Here is a 25709-nt window from a genome sequence, read left to right on the forward strand (position 1 = left end):
GGATCATAAATTTCAAATTTTACAGCTATGCACAAAGAGCTGCAGATGTCCAACCAAGATTACTTACTGCACAAAGCACCCTAAGAAAAGCATGGTGATTCTTTTCTTGCCAGTATGTTAACAAAGGACCTACGACTCAAAGTTTATCGCACTGGACACTGTACCCCTGCCCTCTGGTCTCGATCTTACTCTTGTAACCTTGGACCCTTGTTTTGCCATGGCAAGGGCTCAGCTCCTATTGCTTACCCTAGGAATGTGATTTTGACCAATGAGAAGTAACTCTTGCAATTTCTTTATCACTTCGAGGCTCCTGGGAGAGAGACAGTTTTTAGGCTGGAAAAGAAAAAGAAGCTAGGAGGAATTAGAAGTAGGACAGGAAAATTAGAATAGAAACAGAACAATAAAGAAACTAATTCAGAAAAGCACATGAGAGATAATTCACTCTCAGAAAAAGTTCTTTTTGCTTGTTGTAGCTTCCAATCTGAACCCTGAAGAGGACCGTGGTTGAATCCCAAAGGTTCTCGTTAAGACACAGAGGCTTAATATTAATTATAAATGATTGGCCAATAGCTCAGGCTTGTTACTACCTAACTCATATTTAAATTAACCCATATTCCTTATCTATGCTTTGCCACATGGCTCATTGCTTGCTACCTCATTTTCTACATATCCTGCTTCCTCAGCTGGTTGGTATCTTCTCTGATTCTGCCCTTCTTCCTCCCAGCATCCTCAGTTTGGCTGTTCTGCCTATACTTTTGGCCCAGCTACCAGCCAATCAGCATTTTATAAATCAATTCAAGTGACAAATCTTCACTGTGTACAAAGGGAGTATTCCACAACAGTGTGCTATGACAGGGATTGGGTGAATACCTGATTCTGCCAATGAGCAAACAGAAAATGTCTATTTTCATTTACTTTATTTATTTTTGAGAGAAATCTCTCTATGTAGCCCTGGCTATCTTTGGACTTGATATGTAGACCAAGACGGCCACAAACTCAGTGATCTGCCAGGCTCTGCCTCCTGAGTGCTGATTAGTGCCATGCTCAGCTATTCTCAGGTTGCTTTAAAAGTGGGGCAAGCAGGGTGGTGACGGTGCATACTCTTAATCCCAGCACTTGGGAGACAGAAGCAGAGGCATGTGGATATATATTGCTGTTGCCCCTGGTTGCCCCTCAGAAGTAGAAGATAAATCTCTATTGCTGAAGACATCAGGCAGTTTGGACCTAGAACCAGGACCCAGAGTTCTTGAGCTGGAACTGATGTGAAAGCCTTCTTCTTGGAAACTAAGCTTCCTTGGTACTAGAAGGTGCCATGCAGCCATCCAAAGGAGGGAATCAACCAACAGTACTACCCAGCTATGACACCTGTGAACCACAATAATGACTAGTAATAATAACTTTAAGGAGGCATGCAGTAGCAGCACAGACACATTGTTGGTACCAAACAGCTGTCTAGCTGGGCTGAAGACCTGCTCAACAAGAGAGAAATCTGGCCAAGCAAGCAGTGAATATTGGAGGAAACCCTACAACTGATAACTTACGAAACCAGCAAAATCTCTAATTTCATTCTAAATATTTGTCCTTATACCCATGGGTATGTGCTGTCCTTACCTTCTCTGAGATGAGAGACTTTTCTTCTTTCTACAACAGATGGAGGCCATTACAGAAAACCACAACAGATTAAAATGCAGAATTGTGGAGCACAATCTCTACTGATACATCTACAACATAAGTGCTACAATGGCTTGGGGGCCATTGTGGAAGAGGAGACAGAAAGATTGTAAAAGACAAAATAAAGAAAGAAAAAAAAGATGTGACAAAATCCAGAAGGTAGCAGAGGGGAAGAAAGAACAGGAATTGAGAGGAGGAGAAAACTCCAGAGATGAAGAAGGAATCAAATACAGTAGAGTTTACTGCTTTGTTATAAAACAGTAGTGTAAGATATTAAATTAGGAGTTAAAGGGATTGAGTGAAAACTTAGGAAATCAGAACACAGTTATTTAAGGAGCTCTCTGTTTTGTTGTGTGCGTAAAATAAAAGAAGCCTTGTTTTTCTGAGCAAATATTCAGGAATTATAAGAATTATGAATAAAATAAAATTCTCTATAAAACTATGGTTAATTTTAATTAGACATAGCAGCCTTCATATCTACTAATATATCTACAAGGCATCAACATTTATAATTTCCTGTCTGTCACTCAACAATATGTCATGTTCATTCTTCTAAATTAATAGATTTCCTCTTGAAATACAACAACAGAAAATGCCACACAGACATGCCCACAGGTCAATCTGATCAAGGAAATCCCCCCACTTGAGACTTCCTCAGATAACTCTGGGCTTTGTCAAGTAGACAGTTGTATCTGACAAGTAGGCACCACTCCTTGTCACCTTGAACATAAACATCACCTTAAGCCATAATATTTTCTTTCTTGTCACCAATATCACATATTGATATCATAGTATAAAACACAATACAACTTTAAAAGTCCCACTCTGAAGTTTAACTGTGGGCTTCTAAAAAATACTTACTAAAAAATACTTCCTTACTCCAAAAGAGAAGATATAAAAATAATCACATTAAGCAAAACCAAAGTCTATCAGTATAGATCAAATCCTGTAGCTCTGGGCTGTAGAGATGGCTCAGCGGTTAAGAGCACTGCCTGCTCTTCCAAAGGTCCTGAGTTCAATTCCCAGCAACCACACGGTGGCTCACAACCATCTGTAATGAGATCTGGTGCCCTCTTCTGGCATGCAGGGACACATACAGACAGAATACTGACAATACTGTACACAAAATAAATAAATAAATCTTAAAAAAAAACAACCCAACAAATCCTGTAGTCTATGTTTGACATCAGGGAGTCACCCATGATGTTTTGGCTGCAAAAGGCTTCGGTGTATCCATTTCTTCAGCTTTGCCATCCACAGTACATTTAGTTTACTAAGACGAGCTCTACTTCACACCTGCTGCTTCCCTTGGTAGATTTCACAGAGCTGGCATCCCCAATATCCTGGGGTCTCCACTGCAACTGAGAAAGTACCTTCCACTGGCATCTTTTGGCCTCTCTTAAGGGACTTCAGTGACCTTGCCACCCAGATTCCCTACATGACCCTTTCATGCTTTCAAATCCAGTATAATGTGGGAGACTCTTAAACATTATTTGCCAAATTCTGCTGCCACCTTGATGTACAGTCTGGGCCTCCCATTGGACCATAGCTTCTGTATTCTGACCCTAAGGGAATACTTTCCACAAGAAGTGAGAGCCTCTTAATAAAACACAGCTATGTTTTTCAGCCTCAGCTAATCAGCAACCAGCTTCACAGGAAAGCATAGAGGGCTCAATTCACTAGTATTAATTTATTGTTAATCAGTTAATTTTTCAGCTCTAGTTAAACAGCAACCAGATTCTATATGAACATCCCTAAAAGACTTTTTCTTTCCTCTGAAACTTCACAATGACCTCCATTGTCAGCATTTCTCCCTCACAATCTTCACTACCCTTCCTCCCCCAAATAACATGGTCAGGACCATCACAGCAACACCCCACTTCTAGCACCAATTTCTGTTGTCATTTACTTTCTGTTGCTGTGATAAACATGAAGATCAAAAGCTTTCCTGGTGTAACAGTCCTGCCTATCCTGGAACTCACTCTGTAGACCAGGCTGGCCTTGAACTCACAGAGATACACCTGCCTCTGCATCCCAAGTGCTGGGCTTAAAGGCATGTGCCACCACCGCCCAGCTCACAGCTTGCTTTCTTGTACAGTCCAGGATTATCTCAGAGACTGTGTTGCTCACAGTAGGTTGGACCTTCTCACATCAGTCACAAACCAAAAGACAAGTCCCCAAAGGCATAACTACAGACCAATCTTAAGGAAACAATTCTTCAACTTAGGCTCCTTCTTTCAGGTGTCTCCAGTTTGTGTTGACTAAATACCAACCAGTCTAAGTGACTTCAGTGGTAAGTAAAATAAATGTCCTAAAGGCTTACTCCCTGCTGGCATGGCTGATACTCACTTTCTGCAAAGTATTTGGTGGCAAACATTATTCTTTCAGTGCGCTAGGGTAGCCAAGTTCTAGGACATAATTATGCCTACAATAATGAGAGAGAGGGAAAAACCATAACACCAGCATTTTCCATGTACTAGGGTGGTTAAAACAGTTTCTGAAAAAAAGTTCAAGTAATCATCCATTAAACCACAAACTTGTAGAGCATGGCCTCAGAAATCTGAAAATTGTTTTTTTCCATCCATGTCAATCTCAGCATGATAGTTGTTATTCCTCCTCTATGCCACTGAAGAGTTACTTTTGTTTAAGGAACCAGAAAGATGGCTTAGTCATTAAGAGTACTGGCTGCTCTTGCAGAAGATCAGGGTTCAGTTTCCTAGCACTCACAGAATGGCTTACGGCTGTCTGTAACCCCAGTTTCAGGGGATATGCTGTCCTCTTATGGTCTCTGTGGGCAGTGAATACCCATAGTAAACAGACATATATGCAGGCAACACACACACACACACACAAAATCTTTTTTTAAGAGTTTTTAAAATTTATACTGTTTTAAATAGTTATTCCTTCCTCATCTGGTTATAAAAAGCAAAAACACTGTCAAAATGATGAATTACATAGAAAAGTTAAAATTTTATCATCTAGTAATAAATAATAGTTTTTTTTTTTTTTTTGAGACAGGGCTTTCCTGTGTAACAGTCCTAGCTGCCCTGGAACTAGCTCTTGTAGATCAGGCTGGCCTCAAACTCACAGGGATTCACCTGCTTCTGCCTCCCAAGTGCTGGGATTAAAGGTGTGTGCCACTACCGCCTGGCACTGTTAACAATTTTTATTTATCCCTTTTAATCTGCTCTTCAGAAAGATGTGAAATTATACACATCAAAAGATAATGCATATATTGTTTTGGATATTTCAATTTTCCTCTTGGGATATAGGAGACAACATCACATGCTAGTATTAATGTTACTTTAGTTTCCAGAGAGCTCTGCAGTTCACTGTTCCAAATATATAACTGGGTTGCCTTTTGCTTTTCTATAAAATCCACACTTAGAGTGATTCAAAGTACTACCCCGAGGCACATCTCTGCACAGAAAGATGTTCCTATAACGCATTTCTAGAAGTGACTCGTGGGCAGACAATACTGATTTTTATTAGCTGTCCTCAATATAACCATTTCTGTTTGCCACGAACACAATTCTCCTTCAGCGAAACAACAGGCATGTTCCAAATCAGGCTGTGATTTATGATTACCAAGTATGTGAGATTTATCTGGATTATTTTAAAATGATGATGTTCATCCTACCTCTAATGTTCTGTCTGAACATTTCACACTGCAGATGATAGCATACATGTCAATGAACACTTATCGACTATTACTGACATTGAAAAACTGCTTCCCGCTTCCACCAACCACTGGCATTCCCTACAAACTACAAGTCTACAACCCTGTCTCAAAAACCCAAAAATAAATAAATAAAATTAAAGGCATTTATTCACTATTTTCTTGTTTCCAAATTGATATTCAGATTTCACTATAATTCACTACACAAATTACTTATCTGTATGTTAAATCTTCATTTTCATTATTTCCAAATTTCATATCTATGTGCCTTGATAGCAGTTGACTTTCACGTACTACGTTGAATACTGACTAGGCTTTTCCATTGAGTAACTCAGGCACCAAGAGTCAGCAGTGCTGGGTTTGACCCTGATCTATTTCTAACTTACTTATGGGGAGATGAAGAAATCTGAGGCCAAAGCACAAAGAAGTAATGAGAAGCCTTATTGCTCCCTTGTACATTAAGATATATATATATATAATATACATATATATGTATAACACACACACACATCTAGGTGTGGTGGTGCATACCTTTAATTCCAGGACTGGGAGTCAGAGACTGGTAGATCCTCTGTGAGTTCAAGGCCAGCCTGGTCTACATATTGAGTTCCAGGTCAGCCAGGAATATGTATGTATATGCATAAATATGTGTGTCTTTATGTAAGTATATATGAAGTCAATATTTTTGAGACAGGGTCTCATGTAGCCTAGGCTGGCTCAAACTCCATATGTGGCCTAGAATAATCTGAAAATTCCATGCCTCTACCTCCTAAGTGCTGCGATCATAGGTGTGTACCACTACTAAAAGTTTGTAATTTCTAATGGCATTAATATGTAACCAGTTTTTGTTTCCTTAATACGGAGAAATTTAAGTCAATTTAAATATGACTGGAGACACATGCAGCCTTTAGGTGAGTGAGAACACTACCACTACAAGCTTGACAAATCTCAAGTGGTATATTGGGTGGTTTGAACTTTAAAAGCCATGCAGTTTTTCCTGCAAACAGCCTAGGAAAGCCACCAATCTGTCTCAAATCACTCGTGTGACTCTAGTTCTGCCTTTCAGCCTGCAAAGGAAATGTCTCCCCAACCCCCACCTGGACTTCCTGCAAAGGAAATGTCTCCCCAGCCCCCATCTGGACTTCCTGCAAAGGAAATGTCTCCCCAGCCCCCACCTGGACTTCCTGCAAAGGAAATGTCTCCCCAACTCCTGCCCGAACTCCCTGCTGATGTTTTCCACTTTTCCTGTGCCTTACAAAAAACTTTCCCTTGGAAACCATTTTCCCTGGTTACTTCTTTGGCTGATTTTTCCACACAAAGAACTGAAAGCATTTATCCCCAAGGGAAGCAGCTATTTTAGATCTGACTAAGGAGTCAGCTAATATTTTCAACTTTCCCTTCTGTTCTTTGTTTTTAAAGAGAGTCTGGTTTTGTTTCACTTTCAGCGGGAGACTTAAATGACATCAAGCAAAGCCTACTTAGTTTAGATTTCCAGGTAAACATGTTTTAAATCTTAAGTTTCTACTACAGCATGTGGCGTGGTTTTATATCTGGGTATTTTGTGTGCAAATATGTTGAATCCTTAAAAAAATTGTCTCTGTATTAATAGACTGAAAAGTTAAACGAATGCTTTGTTTTGCTTACTTGTTTCTGTTCAGGATGACTTTACCCCCAGTATTTCAAATGTTAAGGAATATAAACTATTTTCATATGTTTAGATAGGATTATGTGATGAGTAGAATATCAACTGATTTGAAACTTTAATTTTCTCAGTTCTAAAGGAACATAAATATTTAATTAAAGCATTTTCCTCTTTAAGTCGGCTGGATAACATGAAGGATAACTTGTGACTTCATAGATAATATTGAAAATTATGGATACTTTTAAAGTTTACTTAAGAGAAATGAAAAGTATTAATGGAGAAAATAAGTCAATCAGAGTTTATAGATATTCAAATTTTGGATAAATATAAAAGGTCAAAAAGTAAAAGCATTACTTGATGAAAGTAATATTGTGATTAGAGTATCTAGAAACATGATTATAAAGTTGCTTATTAAATAAAAAACTAAATTCATTCTACATCCAGTGAATATCAATTAGTATTGAGAGCCATTTCTTTCTTTTTCTTTTCCTTTCTTTCTTTCTTTCTTCCTTCCTTCCTTCCTTCCTTCATTTCTTTTTTTTTTTTTTTTTTGAGACAGGGTTTCTCTGTAGCTTTGGAGCCTGTCCTGGAACTAGCTTTTGTAGACCAGGCTGGCCTAGAACTCACAGATATCTGCCTGAGGGCCATTTCTTAAAATATATTTAAACTAGATACTAAGTTTGATTAAAGTAAGACAGTTTTGTCAATTTACTTCTATAAAATCTATTTAGGTTTCAGGATTAAGTAAAAGTGAGTTCATTTGGAACAGGGAGACAAACTAAGAAAGGGGGTCTCAGGATGGCTATCCTGGGAGACTGGCAGCTAGCTAAGCAGACATTCTCTCCTAGCACTCACCCAATTCCTTGACAAGTGGGTGTTCATAGGAGGCTAGATTTTTCATGACCCTCATATATTACACATACGACTGTCAAGAGAAAAGACACTGTACATGTACGCGATACAGAATGTTCATATTGTGTGTCCATTAGGGCCCACTGCCCTAATTAGCAAATCCAGTGTTTTGTTTTTTGTTTTTCAAGATAAGGTTTCCATCTGCTCTGCCTCCTGAGTGCTGGGATTAAACGCGGGCGCCACCACTGCCTGGCTAGCAAATCCAGTGTTTCCTACCCCCTGATCCCTTGGCTTACATCTTCATTGCTTTCCTACAGTACTTCACTATAAGAGTTGACTCCATGCTAGGCGGTGGTGGTGCACACCTTTAATTCCAGCACTCGGGGAGCAGAGGCAGGCAGATCTCTGTGAGTTGGGGCCAGGCTCCAAAGCTATAGAAAAACCCTGTTTCGAATAAACAAACAAACAAACAAACGAATGAATGAATGGAAGAAAAAAAAGAGTTAACTTTAGGTGCCAATATGTTTGTTCCTTCTTTATATTCTGCAAACTAGTTTTTCTGAAACTAAAGCAGATCATGAAACTTTAAACATGATTTAATGTCAACGACCTAAAATAATTATTTTCAAAAGACTGGAGTACTTATACAAATACCCTGCACCAAAGTTTGATGCTGGAGTTAACATCAAGACATCTCCAAGGTTGTTAGCTGCAGAGTTTAGATGATTTAAGGGCAAGTCCATGAGGGTGAAACCAGGTAAAGCCTGGTTTAGGAGATTTTATTAGATAAAACTACATAAAGAACTACTGAGATTCAAGAGGAGAAGCCAAATATACATTGTGCCTTCTTGTCTCTCAAGTTCCTAGAAATAATAGAAGATAGAAGATTCATTAGCAACATGTGTGTGTATATGTGAGCACACACACACATGCGCTGGGAAACAAGAAGAGCTCCTTATAAGGCAGAAACTGGAAAGTCATTCAAGGGAAGACAGAATAAATTTAAAGATGGAGAATGGGGCTGGGGATGTAGTTTAGTGTTATGGTGCTTGGCTAGCATCTTTAATGCCCTAGGCTTCATTCTTTCATCCCTAGTGTTGGGTAAGAAATGGAGAATGGTGGGATAAATCTTTGACTAAGCATGGAAAAGAATTAAGCACAGAGAGTTCATCAGATAAGAAAGGAAGTTTATGGGTTTAAAAAATTTTAAGGAGGAAAAAAAAATCAATGTTATTCCTCATAGCAAACCTTACAAATGCTAAAGACATACTAAAAAGTAGAACATTTCTACAGGAAGGTAGAATAAAAATGCTTTCTACAAAGGGACAAGAACTGACTCACTACAATACTTCAAGAATGGACCAAGTTGGGTATGGTAGCTAACACCTGTCATCCTAACACTTGGAGGCAGTGGCAGCAGGACCACCACAAGTCCAAGGTCAGCCTAGTCTACATTGTTAGCTCTAGGCTAGCCACATTATATAGCAAGTCCCAGTAACAAAGAAAAACAAAGAATGAGAGAAGAGAAGGAAAATACTCAGCTGGTATCTGAAAAGTATTCAGGGAAAAATTATTTCGAAGCTATAATTCTAGTTTCAACCAAACAAGATGTTTTCAGACATTTAAGATTCACAATTTTTTTTTACCACATCTACAAGAAAGAAATCCATATTTTTGCAAAAAACTAAAAGTATCTGAAGGTGCTTCCTCTGGCAAGGAAAATGGATCTACTCATCTGCTGAGAACAAACAAGAAGATTAAAAAACAGAACCAGTATTTGGAATAAGACTGAAATCCATACTGCCTCAGGTCTGAAACTGCTTTGCTTCTGCAAACATCTTTGGATTCCAAAAGAGGTAGCTGAGAGTTTGATAGAGCTTTAAAATAGCTTCACAAGGCTGGGAGAAACACAAAACAAAGACTAGAACCAGCAGTAGGGGCAATGAGATTCCTGCTTGTGACATTATCAAAATAAGACCCACAGTGTGATGATACTGGATCACACAGCTGCAAATCACTTGATGTATTATTTACTGATAGTCTCTGTAACACCACATTCAAAATGTGAAAACCTTCTCTACACAGAACATACATTACTCCAGGCCTTAATCTTTGATGAGTGTTTATATAATGTCTGGCATGAATTCAGAAGGTATCAAAGGAAGAGTTGGAAGAACATGACTAAAGTTCTAAAGAAAGATAATAAGCACAAACAAAAAGAGGGTTCTGAAAACCTGATCTTCAGATAGACTTAAAGACAAACATGATTAAATATTCAAAGAGTAGAATATGATGTCAAAAACTGTAGTATAGAATTGAAAATAAAAATAGTTTACTGAAAACTAAAATACTGTAAAAGAAATAAGGAGGCCAACAGATGAATTTAATAAAGCATAAACCACAGCTGAAGAAAGTACTAATGAGCCAGGTCACTTAGACTTGTGAGAATAAATCATGTGACAACAGAAGAACAAAAATACAAAAAAAAAAAGAGACATGGAAGACATAATGAAAAAGTTATCACACAAATGACAGTAGTTCTTAAAAGAGTTCTTAAAAGAGTAAACTGCTAATGCATAGACAGATGAGGGCTTTAAAAACAACAATAACAAAACAAAACAACCCAAATCTGACCAAAAAAAAAAAATTCAGCATAATTCCAGCACTCGGGAAGCAGAGGAAGGCAGATCTCTGAGTTCAAGGCCAGCCTGGTCTACAGAATGACTTCCAGGACAGTCAGAGCTACACAAAGAACACCTGTCTCAAAAAACAAGCAAACAAACAAAAAACCAAAAACAGCATGCATTCATGCTGTATCATGTATCCCAAATGTAATAAAATTGAGGAACCACACCTTCTATGTGAATGGTCAGAAAAAAATGCTATTTTTAAGGAAGTGGTTTGAGTTATGACTTCTCAATTCAACCAACAAAGAAAGGCATGGTGCCATACTTCTGTGATCTTGCGGGAAGTCGAGGAAAAAGGATTAGAAATTTAAGGTCATCCATGATTATCAGTAAGTTTGAGACCAGCCTGGGCTCTAGGAGACCATGTTTCAAAACAAAACAAAAAGTAGAATCAATACAAACAAAAAGATAGGAGTGGTATCTTGAAAATGTTAGCCACTATTAACCTAAAAATCTACCCAGCAGTTGGGCATTGGTGGCACATGCCTTTAATCCCAGCACGGGGGAAGCAGAGGCTGGAGGAGCTCTGTGAGCTCAAGGCCAGCCTGGTCTACGTAGAGCGAGTTCCAGACAAGCTCCAAAGCTACAGAGAAACCCCGTCTCTTATTTGTTTGTTTTTGAGACAGGGTTTCGCTGTAGCTCTGGAGCCTGTCCTGGCACTAGCTCTTGTAGACCAGGCTGGCCTCAAACTCACAAAGATCCACCTGCCTCTACCTCCCAAGTGCTGGGATTAAAGGTATACGCCACCACCACCCGGCAGAAACTCTGTCTCAAACAAACTAGAATCTACCCAACAAACATGTACTTTGAGAATTAAGTATGAAAGCATTTTCAGCTGAAAAAAGAGTTGATCTGCAACAGAACTGTACAGAATGAGTTACTGTAGGACATTTTTTTTGAATGAAAAGGAAAATCTGAATAAAGATCTGGAGACACAGGAAAGAATGATAAGAAAAAGTACAAGTATTTAGGAGAGTCTAAGAAAGTGGCTCTCAAATGTGAAGCAGGTTGTTTGGTAATGTGTGGAAGTACTCTAGGTTGTCATAACTGGAGAACGTGCTAGTGAATGAGGCCAGGGGGCCCAAATATTGATAAGAGGTTCAAAATGTCTGATCTAATTGGTTTTTTGATACAGAGCAATGACAACAATCTTCTTTATTATATATTTATTGTTTGTGTTTGTACAAATGTGCAATGGTGTATATGTGAAGGTCAGAGGATAACTTGGGGAAGTCAGTGGTCACCTTCCATTGTGTGAGTTCCTGGGGTCAAACTCATGTTACCAGGATTGATGGTAAGCACCTTTATCTTGCCTGTGCCCCAAAAATAAAACAAGCATTTCATCATAATCTATAATCTCTATATATGGTATGCTTAACATATGTAGAGAATTAAAGTATATGATAAAAACAGCTTTTATGCCAGAAGGAGTAACTGGAATTAAAGCCACAGAATTGCTCAGAAAGTGGCAAAAGTATAACATTAAGCATAAGTAGATTGCATGTTCCAATCAAATACAGCGATTGTCAGACTGCATTAAAATCCAAAGAGTATATGAAAAGTATACTATATGAAAAGTATATGGAAAGGCTACAAAAATGCCAAGCATACATTACTAAAATTAAGTAGCTACATTAATAGACAAAGGAGCTCTTACTGGAGCACTAATGGAGATAAGGAAAGCCTCTACCTAATGATGAAAGTGCCAGGAAAATAAGACAACTCTGAAGCTGGATAGGCCCATAACATAGCTTTAACCTTGATTAATAAACTTGACCAATCTAATTTATAAATGCCAAGCAACATAGGAGGCAAACTGGTAAGTTAAAAAAGAGACTCTACTAATAATTTATTTGTAAATTTAAAAATAAAATTAAGAATATAAAAATGCTTCCAAAAGATGTGTGACTAAGAATGTTCCTGAGTAGCCAGGCATGGTGATGTATACCTACATGTACATGTAACAACATGTGGGACGGAGAGGCAGAAAGATGAGGAATTCAAGGGTAACTTCAGCCACATAAAACAGCAAAGAATAGACTAGACAGTAGTGAAACCTTTTTTTTTTTAAAAAAAAAGACTAAGAGAAATATTAAACTATCAGATATCAAATTTGTTGAGTAATTTACAAGATGAAAACAGGCTGAATAGACTACTTTTGAACCTACTGACGTGTGCCCACATGCTCAGAATTTCTTGCTGACTGGGATGAAAGAGGTTGGAGTATAATATATAGACTTTTCCCATTTATGTTTAAATAAATAAATTTCATTTATATATAATAGATGTTTAAATATATATGAGTATATGTATCTAGAAGAGGTCATGAAAGATACACTGAATTTGCCAGGCAGTGGTGCCACCACTGCCCAGCTTATTTATTTATTTTTTATGAGTGCTTATGTATGCCTTTGCACAATGTGCATGTATTACCCTTAGAGGTGAGGCATCAGAATTCTAGGTACAGATAGTTGTGAACTACCATGTGGATGCTGGGGAATCGAACCTGGGTCCTCTTTCAGAACACCTAGTACTCTTAATTGTTGAGCCACCTCTCCGGCTCTTAGTTTTTAAAGTTATAATTACTATTTACCATGTGTGCATGGGAATGTGCATACATATGCACGCCACAGAGCACATGTACTGGTAGGAGGAAATGTTTGGGAGTTATTTCTCTCCTTCCATTATGTGGGTCTCAAGAATGTTAAGTTTTTTGTTTTTTTTTTTTTTTGTTTTTTGTTCTTTTGTTTTTCGAGACAGGGTTTCTCTGTGGCTTTGGAGCCTGTCCTGGAACTAGCTCTGTAGACCAGGCTGGTCTCGAACTCACAGAGATCTGCCTGCCTCTGCCTCCCGAGTGCTGGGATTAAAGGTGTGCGCCACCACCGCCCGGTGGATGTTAAGTTTTTTTGGCGAGCACCTTTACCTGCTAGGCCATTTCACCAGCCCTTCTTTTGCCTTTTTAACAAGAATGAGAGACTGAATCAACAGTGTCATACATGCTTTAAAAAATTCTACCATAAGCTACAATTTTGTCACCCAGGCTGACCCCAATTTTCAACCTCCTGCACTGGACTGGATTATAGATGTGCCACTATGCCTGATCCATATGGTGAATTTTTGCCAAAACACCTGGTAGAATTAGGACTAGATTTGTGACAAGTGTGCAGATCAATTTGAGGAGAACTAAGAATTTAGCAACCATGAGCCATCTGATCCATATATAGGGTAAACATTTTCATTATAAAGGTCTCATTCCATTTCTTTCAGCAGCACTTCAGAGATCCTTTTTCAGAGCAGATACCTGTCCACAACTGGGAATGTGAATTCCCTATTCTTTGAAATCACAGAGAAACAATCTTGATTTTTAGATTGATATTATACCTGAAACCTGACTGGTTACAGCAGATTTTTAAGTAGAATCCACAAGATTTTCTATATTTTTGAAAAAAAATTATTTTACTTTTTCCTGTCTAGACTAAATGAAATTTCAGCAAATACTGGTTTATAATTGCTAAGTCAGCAACTATGCCCTGTTTCTCATTAAAAATAAATCTCTAGAGACTATAGAATGTTATTTATCTACATCTGGATATTTTTAAAAGTACAATGAAGGGTTTTATTGAAAGGTAGAGCAATAGCTTCCTGAAGTCCTGGGTCTCTTTTGTTTACTGGTTTGTGCCACTACACTTGCTAGAAAACCCAGCAGAGCACTGGCAGAGGTGAGAGAGTCCTCATCCTAGAGCTTTACAAGAAAACATTACATTTCACTATGAGTTACTGCTAAATGCAAGCTTCCTATGCCAGCAGAGTCAATTGGTGAGCTCTGGGTTCCGTGAGAAACCCTGTCTCAAAAGATAAGGTGGAGAGTGACTGAGGAAGTCACCTAGTGTTGATCTTGTTCCTTGATATGCACAGGTGCACACATACACACCTCCCCAACACACTCTAAAAAAATGCTATTTCACAGTCACTTTTATAAAGAATAATCATGCACTGCTCCCCAGCAAAAACAAAACAAAATAAAACAAAACAAAAAAAAAAAAACCAACCCACAAGTAGTGATGAAAATAACAGAAGAGGTGTGGGTGACACTCTAGCAGACAGGTAATGAGAAGCAGCTGCCCAAACTCTACAGCACTTTAGGAAACGGGTCTGCTGCTGCAGGCGTTTGCATTTTACATCTATGGCGGATTCAAGATTATAGTAACTAAGTGAATAGTTAGGACAGAGAACAAATAATCTAAAAAGGGTTAGATATTTACTATTTGACCCTTTATAGAAAATCTTGGCTCAGATCTTGTCTAGAGATATAGATATCCCAAAATCTGATGTGGCAGTAATATTGACTGATTCAGACCACACATCACACTGATACTACTCCCAAAAGCCTGCCTGCTGCTTCATAAGCCAACTAGGTCAATTTTCTGAAGTAAAAATGTAGTCACTACTAACTTGAAATTTTGTTTCCTTTTAGAAGTTTGTTGGTGAAAAAAAAATCAAACATGAAGCATGCAGTTTTGTTTTGTCTCATTCTGCTTATCATTTTCCAAACTGATTGTGAACAAAGAGAACAAGGTACTGGGAAGCAGAGGAGGAGGATACATCAGAGAAGACTCAGGAAAAGCTCCTCACTCCACCACAGAGCAAACAGGCAGCTTGGAAATCAGCAAACTGCTGCAGCAGCAAAAGCTGCATTACCCACTACCAACTCTGACTACAGTGTGGAGGGAAACTTAGAATCCCTTCTAAGTCCTCTTGGAGTAGAGTCAAGTTACAATGTGTTACCAGGTAAGAGAATGTCTGAGGGGAAAACATCTCCATGAACTGAACTCTCTAAAGGGGGAAAATTAAGTTTTTGTGCTACCTTTTGATATATAAACACAAATTTTAAAATAACTTTTAAAAGTATTCAAGGGGGCTGGAAAGATGACTCAGTGGTTGGGAGCACTGGCTACTATTCCAGAGGACCCAAATTCAAATCCCAGAACCCTCTTGGCAGCTGACAACTGTCTGTGGCTCTAATTCCAGGGATATGACATGCTCACAAAGACACACAGCCAGGCAAGACATCAATGCACACAAAATAAAAACAAATATTAAAAGCATTCAAGGAAAATACATAAATTATTGAGAAAAACCTATTTCACAGTATAAAATCATAATTATATGAGTACAAGTGATCATATTAATAATATAAGTAATATATATCAATTAGCAAAATCCCTTTCACTTATAATAACATCATCTAGAGTAGAAGCCAATCAAATGACTTTGATACAGGGCTATTTAAACAGTTTCAACACAAGGTTTTGTTAGGTAAAATGGAACAAAAACCACTGATTTTATTTTATACAGAATACTGATTTTTTTAATTTGTTTTTTCAATACAGGGTTTCTCTGTGTAACAGCTATGGCTGTCCTAATGCTTGCTCTGCAAATCAGGCTGGCCTAGAACTCAGAAGTCCACCTGCCTCTGCCTCCTGAGTGCTGGGATACTGATTTTTTGTTATTGTTTTGTTTTCAAGACAGGGTTTCTTTGTAGCTTTGGAGCCTGTCCTGGAACTAGCTCTTGTAGACCAGGCTGGTCTCGAACTCACAGAGATCCGCCTGCCTCTGCCTCCCGAGTGCTGGGATTAAAGGCGTGCGCCACCACCGCCCGGCAGTCTTTTCATTCTTTAAAAAATCAGTATCTCTGGTGGTGGCAGAGGCAGGCGGATCTCTGTGAGTTTGGACCAGCCTGGTCTACAAGAGCTAGTTCCAGGACAGGCTCCAAAACCACAGAGAAACCCTGTCTCGAAAAAAAAAAAAAAAAGACTGGAAATTCTGCCAAAGCTCTCAACTAATTTTTTTTTTTTTGAAACTAGCTTTTAATGATTAACAGTTTTCCAAGTTTGGAAGAAAAAAAAAAGCATTATATATATGTATATGTGTGTGTATGTATATATATGTTACCATTAAAAATATATATTTAATTGTTACCATTAAATGAAACTTTGAAAAGACAAAAAATAAAAATCACCTAATAATCCTCTGTAGCCAGTATTTCATACCTTGTCTCAACAAATTCATTAGTCTTATTCTTTCATCAAGTTAACAGTAACAAAATTATATGAAAAAAGAAAAATTATGCTATATTTGCTAAAAATATAAATGACTAGTGCATCCATCCAGTGTTAAGAACAAAGATATCTTAGTTAAATGAAAAGCTAGCTTAGTTAAGAGGAAAGTAAAAGCCCCAAACTAGCATGCATAATGTGATTTCACATACTTAACATTCTATTTTAAAATTTATTTTTATTTTTATTCATTATTTGTGTATGCAAGATATGTGCATGTATGTGGGTGCCACATGTCACAGAACATATGTGAAGGTCAGAAGACAACTTTAAGAAGTCAATTTTCTCCTTTCATGGCATGCACCTTTACCACTGAGCCATCCTTGCTGGCAAAAATTATTTTTGATGAAAAGTATTATTTATTCAAAAATATTTAGGGACTGGAGAGATAGCTTAGTGGTGAAGAACTCATAGTGCTCTTGCCGAGGGCTGGAGTTTGGTTCCTAGTACCAATACTGGGTAGCTCACAACTACCCATAATTCTATTTCTAGGGGATTCTATATTTTATTCTAGTTTTTAGTACTCATATGTACAAACCTACAAGCAAACACAGTTAAAAATAAAATATAAAAAGTTGCATTTAAAAATCAGCATACAAAGTATTAGGTTTCATTGTGGCACTTTCTTTTTTTTTTTAATATTTATTTATTTATTTGTTATGTATAGAATATTCTGTCTGTGTGTATGTCTGCAGGCCAGAAGAGGGCACCAGACCTCATTACAGATGGTTGTGAGCCACCATGTGGTTGCCGGGAATTGAACTCAGGACCTTTGGAAGAGCAGGCAATGCTCTTAACCTCTGAGCCATCTCTCCAGCCCCATCATTGTGGCACTTTCAAATTTAATTTTGTTGGTCCTCCTTTTCCTCCTTTCTCCCCCTCCCCCTTCTCAGGGCACTCTCTTTTGCTTTCATTTTACATGTGTTCCATTACCTTCCTATTTTTATAACCTATACCACTACTCACACCCATATATATGTATTATATAAACACATAAAAATGAAAAGAATTAACATAAGAGAAAATAGACAAAAATAAATAAGACTATATTGGGGATGAAATGGTTAAGAGCCCTTGCTGCTCTTATAGAAGAACCATGTTTAGTCCCCAGCACCCAAAAGGTGGTGAACAGCAATCTGCAATTAAAGTTTCAAGGGATGCCTTCTTCTGACTTTTGAGGGCATTGCATGCAAGTGGTACACACACACGCAGGCAAAACATGAACAGACAAAAAAACTTAAAAAATAAAAGTTATTATATTGAGGTAATTCAGATTCAGAAAGAAATTACCACATGTTCTCATATGTAGGTCTGATTTACTTTTTTGAGATAGGGAGTTTCACTATGTTGCCTTAAAATCCTAGATCACAAAATCCTCCTGCCTCAGCCTCTTTACTTGGGACTACAATAGGTGTACAAGTCACTGTCTTAAATTAAAACAGAAAACACACTGCCAACAAGCTGACTCACAACATGTCAAACCTCTACAGTTTTTTAAGTAAATGAGAAATGATCGGGTTTTGAAGGTTGTTTGTCCATTGCCAAAATTTAGCCTATCTTGACAGATAGATACAAGACAGACAGGAAATCCAAAGTCAAGTTACTAGGAGGAGGTCACTCAGCAGCAAAAAGAAGAAACAATGAAAAGCATTTTAGATAGCAAGTCTGTAGGGTATTTAATCTGTGCATGCTGTATACAGATCTCTATTCTCAGGTAGTTGTATCATTTTGACTTTGCATTGTATTTTTACCCATTCATGGATTCTGATAATCGCTGAAGACATTTAAGTATGTGTTCCTGCTAGGCATGGTGGCATGTTCTTTTAATCCTAGCATTCAGGGGGCAGAGGCAGGTGGTTCTTTTATGAGTCTGAGGCTAGCCTGGTCTACATAGTGAGTTCCAGGACAGCCAGCACTATGTAATAGAGAGAGTCTCTCTGTCTCTGTCTGTCTGTCTGTCTCTCTCTCAACCAGTCTGTCTGTCCATCAGTTAGTCAGTCAATCAAAATGCTCTCTTTTTCCCCTAGGAAAGAAAGGACACTGCTTTGTGAAGGGAATGATCATGTACAACAAGGCCATCTGGTCTCCTGAGCCCTGCAGCACCTGCCTCTGTTCAAATGGAAGAGTACTTTGTGATGAAACTGTGTGCCACCCCAAGACGTGCCCCTATACCATTAAGCCAGAAGGAGAATGCTGCCCCATCTGTTCTGATGCTGGTATACAATATAAAACAAACTACCACAGATAATAGGCTTTAACTATTTGTATTTATTTTATCATTACATTAAGGTATAAATTATTATAAATGTAGTCATCAAGGTACTTGAAAAGCAGCTCAGTGCTAATAAACAGAACTATCTAGAAAATGTATTTAGGGCACAGAAAGAGATTGTGGCTCTATAGTTCTAATTCTTAGACTGAGTCAAGTTGAACCTGATTCTGTTTCATGTGTGAATGTTATAAGGTTTTAGAGACACAGCAACAGAATTCCTACAATAAACCCTCACTTAGTAACTAGTTCAGGATTTCACTTGGGTCTGTCTGTATATGCATCATCCTATTAATGATTAATTAATCATCCTATTAATCAAGCTTGTCAGAAGTATACTAATCACTACTATGAGTTTCTCTTGTCAATATCAAGGCAGATTGTTCTCCCCTCCCCCACAGATGACCAGAAGACACACATATACAAAAGCCTCCTGCCGGGAGGAACTTCAGAATCTTTAGAAACTGTTCTTTGCTTCACACTGTCAGTTATTTCACTATGGCACTGTACTTTATTTTGAGGACGGTTCCTACTGTGTAGCTGGGCTGGCCTGAAACTTGCTGTGTAAGACCAGGCTGGCCTTGAATTCATAGAAATTCCCGTCTTTGCTTCTGTCACCCAAGTGCTGGGATTAAAGATATGAACCAACAAGTCTGACCCAAAGCATTTTACTTTTAAAAAACTATTAGAAGGTGTGCCCATCAAAATTGTCTCTTTGAAATAAAATACAAGGCTATTATAGGCAAACTTCAGAAATTCTTAGATATTTTTCAAAGGATTTTGAGTCTTCTTAAAATGTAGTTATTTTAGGTAAGGAAACCTAGACACAGAAAGGATTCTAAAAGTTTAAATACAATATCTTTAGCTTCCACTTAGCAAATTCCCTCTCTTCTGCGTGTTTTGCTGTGAATGTTAAAGAAAAATTCTTCAAGCCAGGTGGTGGTGGTGGCACACACCTTTAATTGCAGTACCTGGGAGGCAGAGACAGGTGGATCTCTGAGTTTGAGGCCGGTCTGGTCTACAGAGCTAGTTCCAGGACAGCCAGGGCTACACAGAGAAACCCTACAAAAGAGAAATAATGTTAGTTAACTTCAGGAAAAACTTCAGCTGCATTTTATCTTTACATAGCCGTCAAACAAAGGGAATATTTGTTAACTTCATTTACATTATGGCTTTTTCCATTTATTAACATCATCAACTCACCCATTACTTTATCCTTCTGTGATCATTAGCTTCCTATTCTCTACTAAGTGGTAGAACACTAAATGATAAGACTGAATTTTCTGGTGATTCTTCAGAACAAAGAGAATCCGTTGACATGCTTCACAAGCAAGTGAAACCTCCTCAGATGGAAATGGACCAAATAGTTATAAAAGAAGCTCTTCAATCCGAGGAGGAAGAAGAAGACATGAAAGAACACATGGAGCACAAGAACGAAACCTCTGGGCCTACTACACTTCACAGTGATGAGGAAAAAGTGGAGGGAAAGCTGAGGTCTGAGGAGGAAAGGCGGTCAGCACGTCAACCACTCTACCATGGACGAGGGGAGGAAGAGGATGATTATGAGGAGTCTGAAGGGGAAGGAGAAAAGGAAGAGGAGGATGCCATAAGAGGAGATGTGTTCCGAATGTCCCCCAGGTTAATGCCTGGTACTCCAAGAGGCAGGCCACGCCTGCCCGGAAGCTGTGCCCTGTCCTACAAGACCATCAGCTGCATTCATGCGGCCTTCACCCAGATCCCACCAATAACAGCACCAGAAGTAACAAGCCTGGAGCTGGCTGGTAAGAGATGATGACTTATTTTGGGTTCAGATATAAATGGTGAATTTTACTACCCTATGAATATTACTTTGATTTAATAGGGACTTATTTTCATCGTCTTCACACAGATAACTGTGCAGCAGAGATGGGCACAGTGAAGAATGTCTCAGGTTTAGAGAGAACTCTAACCAAGTGGTGATTTCCCAATGAGCATTTTAAAAATTAGCATTAATAGGGTACACTTTGTCTATGTGATAAAACATTAACTTATAATGTTTAGTTCTACAAGTTTCTAAAGAGGTAAACACTACCACAGTTCAGATCAAGAATATTTCCATCACTCCCCAAATTTCTCTTATCTCCATCTCCTCCAGTTGTTGACCACCACAGAAACTGACCTGTTTCTGTTTATTGATTTGATTTTTGAGTTTCACTAAATAGACTCACACAGTAAGTAGCCTTGTAGTTCAACATCTAATGCTTTAAAAATCATTAGTTCATTTTTCTTTATTGCTGAGCGGTATCCTACTGTATAAATCAGCTAGAGAATGATTTTTTTCCAGCTTATGGCAATTTTGTATGTTGCAGCTAAACATCCATATACAGATGTTTGTGGGGCTCTAGACCGTCATTCTTCATTATTCCTAGAAACAGCACAATGGGCTGAGACATATGGCAACACACTTAAGAAACTACCCAACACGTTCTAAGGTGGTTGTCCCATTGCTGCAAGCAGTTACAGCTATTCCACAACCTCAGCAATTGCATTATCAGCTGTTTTCTTTCCTTTAGCCATTTCAATGAGAATGTGGTGACCAGACCTTTTGCCCATGTCTCTATAAGGCTACCAGGAAAAGTTCTGAGTGGTGGAGCATTAAGATTTCATTTGCATGTTTCCTTCATAGTTTTCCATTGCCATTTACCTGAACTTGGAAATATGATGCTTTTTATATCCAAGAAATCAAAGAAGATCACTCATTGTCTGTGAATATGTTTCCTTCTCTGTATAAGAAGTACAGGGAGGCCGGGCGATGGTGGCGCACGCCTTTAATCCCAGCACTCGGGAGGCAAAGGCAGGCGGATCTCTGTGAGTTCGAGACCAGCCTGGTCTACAAGAGCTAGTTCCAGGACAGGCTCCAAAACCACAGAGAAACCCTGTCTCGAAAAACCAAAAAAAAAAAAAAAAAAAAAAAAGAAGTACAGGGAGCTGAGTAGTGGTGGCGCACGCCTCTAATCCCAGCACTTGGGAGGCAGAGGCAGGTGGATTTCTGTGAGTTCAAGGCCAGCCTGGTCTACAGAGTGAGTGCCAGGACAGGCTCCAAAGCTACAGAGAAACCCTGTCTCAAAAAAAAGTACAGGGAAATGGTAGTAAAAAAATATAAAAATATGAAGGAAAAACACAAACCTTTGTTGTAAGTGCACATTGCCCTAGCCTTGTCCAGCAGATTATTGTAGTTATTTTAAGTAGTTTCATTTGAAACATGAGGTTCTAACCAAGACACACTTTACACTGTTAAATTGTTTCATTCTAATCTTGCTATTTTTCCAAGTATGCATTTGTTTATATATTCTGTCCTTGTTCTGAATATTGCTTTCCTTTCCATATAAAGCTCACTCTTAATATTCATGTATACAGAAACATGCACACACATTTAAGTATATATGTACATGTCTATATATGCACATGTTTCTAATACAACTATTGTACATCCTAGGGAATTCAATCATTTCCATTCCGGACGAAGCATTTAATGGATTACCAAATTTGGAAAGGCTTGATCTGAGCAGAAATAATATCACTTCTTCAGGCATAGGTCCAAAAGCATTCAAGGTATACACTTCCATTAATATGTAACAAGATGACTCCTACTGGCTTTAGGTGGAGGTGGGGAAGGAAAAAATAAGCAGAAAGGTTTTTATTGTTAATTTTTTCTACATTAAGTTTCTTCTCTGATGTCCTTAAATTATATCATTTTCTTTTGCTTATCATTTTTTGCTTTACATATGTTAATCTTATGGGAAGAGTAGCAACAATAAGATCAGACATAACCAATGTTTTGAATTTAAAGAATAGTTTCTTCCCAGTAGATGAATATACATTGAAGTCTGGTCTCTTGGTGTGAAGAATTGTCCAATAATAAGAGAGAGCATATTTGGGGGCCTCTACTAATATGGTCAGACCAGCAAGGTGAAGCTTTCTTATTTTTGCACAGTATACATAATGTGATGGAGAATATTTTGGCAGCAAGAGTTTAAAAAGCAAATGAGCTCAATGCTAATCTTTTAGCATGAGATAGATTTGTGAGGAAGAATGAAAGAGAAAGGATAGCAAATGTACAAAGAAAACCTTTGAAGAAAACCGATTTGACCAAAAGATTTTTTTTTGAAAAAGGAGAAAATACTCATCTAGATCGGGGAATTTCAGGGAAACAAAGATAGAAGCAAGAGAAGAAAGGTTGGTGTGCATAAATGAGATCGCATATGCTTTGAAGCCGTAGGTAAAGCACACTCTATCTCACTAGGTTAATTTCCCCCCTTTGGATAATAAATATTCTGGGCCCTTGATCTGCCCTTGAAACAAATAAGTGGCCTTTTGGATTCTCTTCTAGTTCTCTGGAGTCTATGCAGGCAGATGGGGGGAGGAGGACTCCCAGTGCCTGCTTCATATTCTCCATCTTTCTGATCAAACAACAGATGGCATAGAGGGTCATAGATCTATCTGATAATTGAGCAAGAGAAAAATGTCATAGATTATCCTCTTTTTGATATGGGGATTTTCTGTCCTGGTAAAATTTGGAAATGATTCCTGTGATGCCTGGAGAAAGCAATCATTCTACATGGCTTCAGAAAAATCCATTCACTGCAGCTTCCCACTGCAGGTGGTTCAGGACATGCCTGGAATGAGCATGCAGCTCTAAATGTGGGAACATACTGCGCAGAAAACCAGCTGTTTGGGTAATCACATATACATATAATTACTTAGTTTTGAAATTTTTTATATTTTTACTACCTAAAACAATTTTCAAATTTAAATATATTTTGATCATATTCTTCCCCTCTAAGTCCTTTTAGATTCTCTTTTCCTCTCTGCCCATCTGAAAAGTGCTATTTTATAATCAAATTTCTAGCATAAATATTAGTGAAATAGGAAACTGAACTTTATAAATAACATTAATATTAATTATTAGCATTTATACCAGGTTCAAATTACTGAATTCAGTTAATGAAACTTGTTTATTGCTAAGAAGGTAAAATCGCTGGCCTTACAAAATAAGACTGACCATTCTATGGGAAATAGTGAACCAGCTGTGATTGAGAAAAATGGTAACCTTGAGAATTGCTTTTCTAAGGTTTTGAAGAAGTTAATGCGTCTGAACATGGATGGAAATAATTTGGTACGCATCCCTTCAGAATTACCATCTACACTAGAAGAACTTAAAATAAATGACAATAATCTCCAGGCCATCGATGAAGAAAGTTTATCAGGTATTTAAATCCTGTGTGTGAGAGTGTGCGCTTTGCAGACCAGGGGTAAACGATGTCAGGTGTTTTCCTCTATCATTTTCTACCGTCTTCCCCCCCCCCCCCCACTGAATTTGGGTGAGTAAGTCCACAGGATTTGTCTGTTTCTGCTTTCTATAGTTGGAAATTATAGGCACGTCCTGCAATATCCAGCTTTTACCAGAGTGCTAGGGATCTGAAATCAGGTCCTCATGCTTGAACAGTGAGCACTTTACCCACTGAGTAATTTCCCTAGACCAACACTTTTTTAATGATATATATTTTATAACCATTCTCATTATCCTGTATAAATTGATTTATGGTATTGCTAAATGCATAATAAGAAAATTTTAGGTTATTTCACCATTAAGTTGATAAACTAACTTTAATCACTTACCCAATATATATGTCTCTATTGCCTTTTCAATGTCCTGCTGTCCTTAAAATTAAAAAAAAGCCTTAATCAGCACAGTAACTCTCTAACAAGCCCTTAGTATCTGAGGAGGTCCACTAATACTCCCCGAGCACCATGTATTTGGGTGACTCACTGTATTCATATGCATTACTACTTATTTTCCTATGCTGGAACCTCAGTCCAAGAGTGTGAAAATCCTGTGTAAAGAAGGAATGAGCATGCACTGTGTGTGAAGCCGGGGTGCTGTTATACAGTGGAGGAAGAAATCTCACAGTAGCAGCCTTGGGCAGCTCTGTTCTTTGTTTGTCTGGTTTGTTTTTCGAGACAAGGTTTCTTTGTAACAGCCCTTACTGTCCTGGAACTAGCTCTTGTAGACCAGGCTGGCCTTGAACTCACAGAGATCTGCCTGCCTCTGCCCCCAAGTGCTGGGATTAAAGGCATGCACCACCACTGCCCAGTGGCAGCTCTGTTCTTGAGAGTGTGTGAGAGGCGAAGTCCTGCCAACTTTGTACCCCATGATGTAGAAAGTGAAGCTGTCATCACAGCTTGGCTTTCCGAGGGACAACTCAGTGAAGCATGTTTAGACATGCTAGAGTGGACTCTTGCTCTTCTTCCTCTAGTGACACGCAGCTGAAGCTGTCAGATTGCAACTGCACAGAAGTATCATTTTTGAACAAACCCTTACACCATTGATTAGCTTGTGAATTCCCGTAAGACAAGACTGCCTAATTTTCTTTTTCATTTTCATAACCATCTAGCATTGCTCATGAAGTATAGTGCCCAATATTTTCTGCTAACTTGAGTTGAAAGAGTTATTAAGCAATATTGAAAGAGAGCACATACAAAGGAATAAGCAATCCAAATAGTACTTCTGTTAGCTTCCAAAACACTTCATAGGAGAAAACACTTCCGTTGATGAGAAAAAACAGTAATTATTGAGAATTGCCAAATGTGAGAATTACATAGTTATGGAAACACTCAGTTTCCAGATGGATTTGAATGTGCACATGAAAAACATTAATAAGCACAGATTTTGATGGGCTTTGTCATATGGAAAAGACACTGGAAACTGAAAGGAACACAAAATTGAGAACAAAGATATATATAGGCTGTGTAA

The 25709-nt window shown here is 38.2% G+C and overlaps 2 protein-coding genes across 2 annotated transcripts in view; one reads left to right on the plus strand and one right to left on the minus strand.

The window, feature by feature from the left end:
* The window catches only part of LOC121434066 (centromere protein P-like), a 190271-nt gene that overhangs the window by 30649 nt on the left and 133913 nt on the right, over positions 1-25709 (minus strand). The gene's annotated exons all lie outside the window — the stretch shown is intronic.
* The window catches only part of LOC121434061 (extracellular matrix protein 2-like), a 30063-nt gene continuing 11156 nt past the window's right edge, over positions 6803-25709 (plus strand). The window contains exons 1-6 of the mRNA XM_041632848.1: positions 6803-6845; positions 15006-15319; positions 18675-18863; positions 20215-20697; positions 22392-22507; positions 24027-24162. Of these exons, the coding sequence (XP_041488782.1) occupies positions 15034-15319; positions 18675-18863; positions 20215-20697; positions 22392-22507; positions 24027-24162 (1210 nt within the window). The 5' untranslated portion in view covers positions 6803-6845; positions 15006-15033. The remainder of the gene's footprint in view (positions 6846-15005; positions 15320-18674; positions 18864-20214; positions 20698-22391; positions 22508-24026; positions 24163-25709) is intronic.

This window comes from Microtus oregoni, unplaced genomic scaffold (genome assembly GCF_018167655.1).
Source record: "Microtus oregoni isolate MIOR12 unplaced genomic scaffold, Mior012 000042F_ref0000377, whole genome shotgun sequence".
Classification (NCBI taxonomy): Eukaryota; Metazoa; Chordata; class Mammalia; order Rodentia; family Cricetidae; genus Microtus; species Microtus oregoni.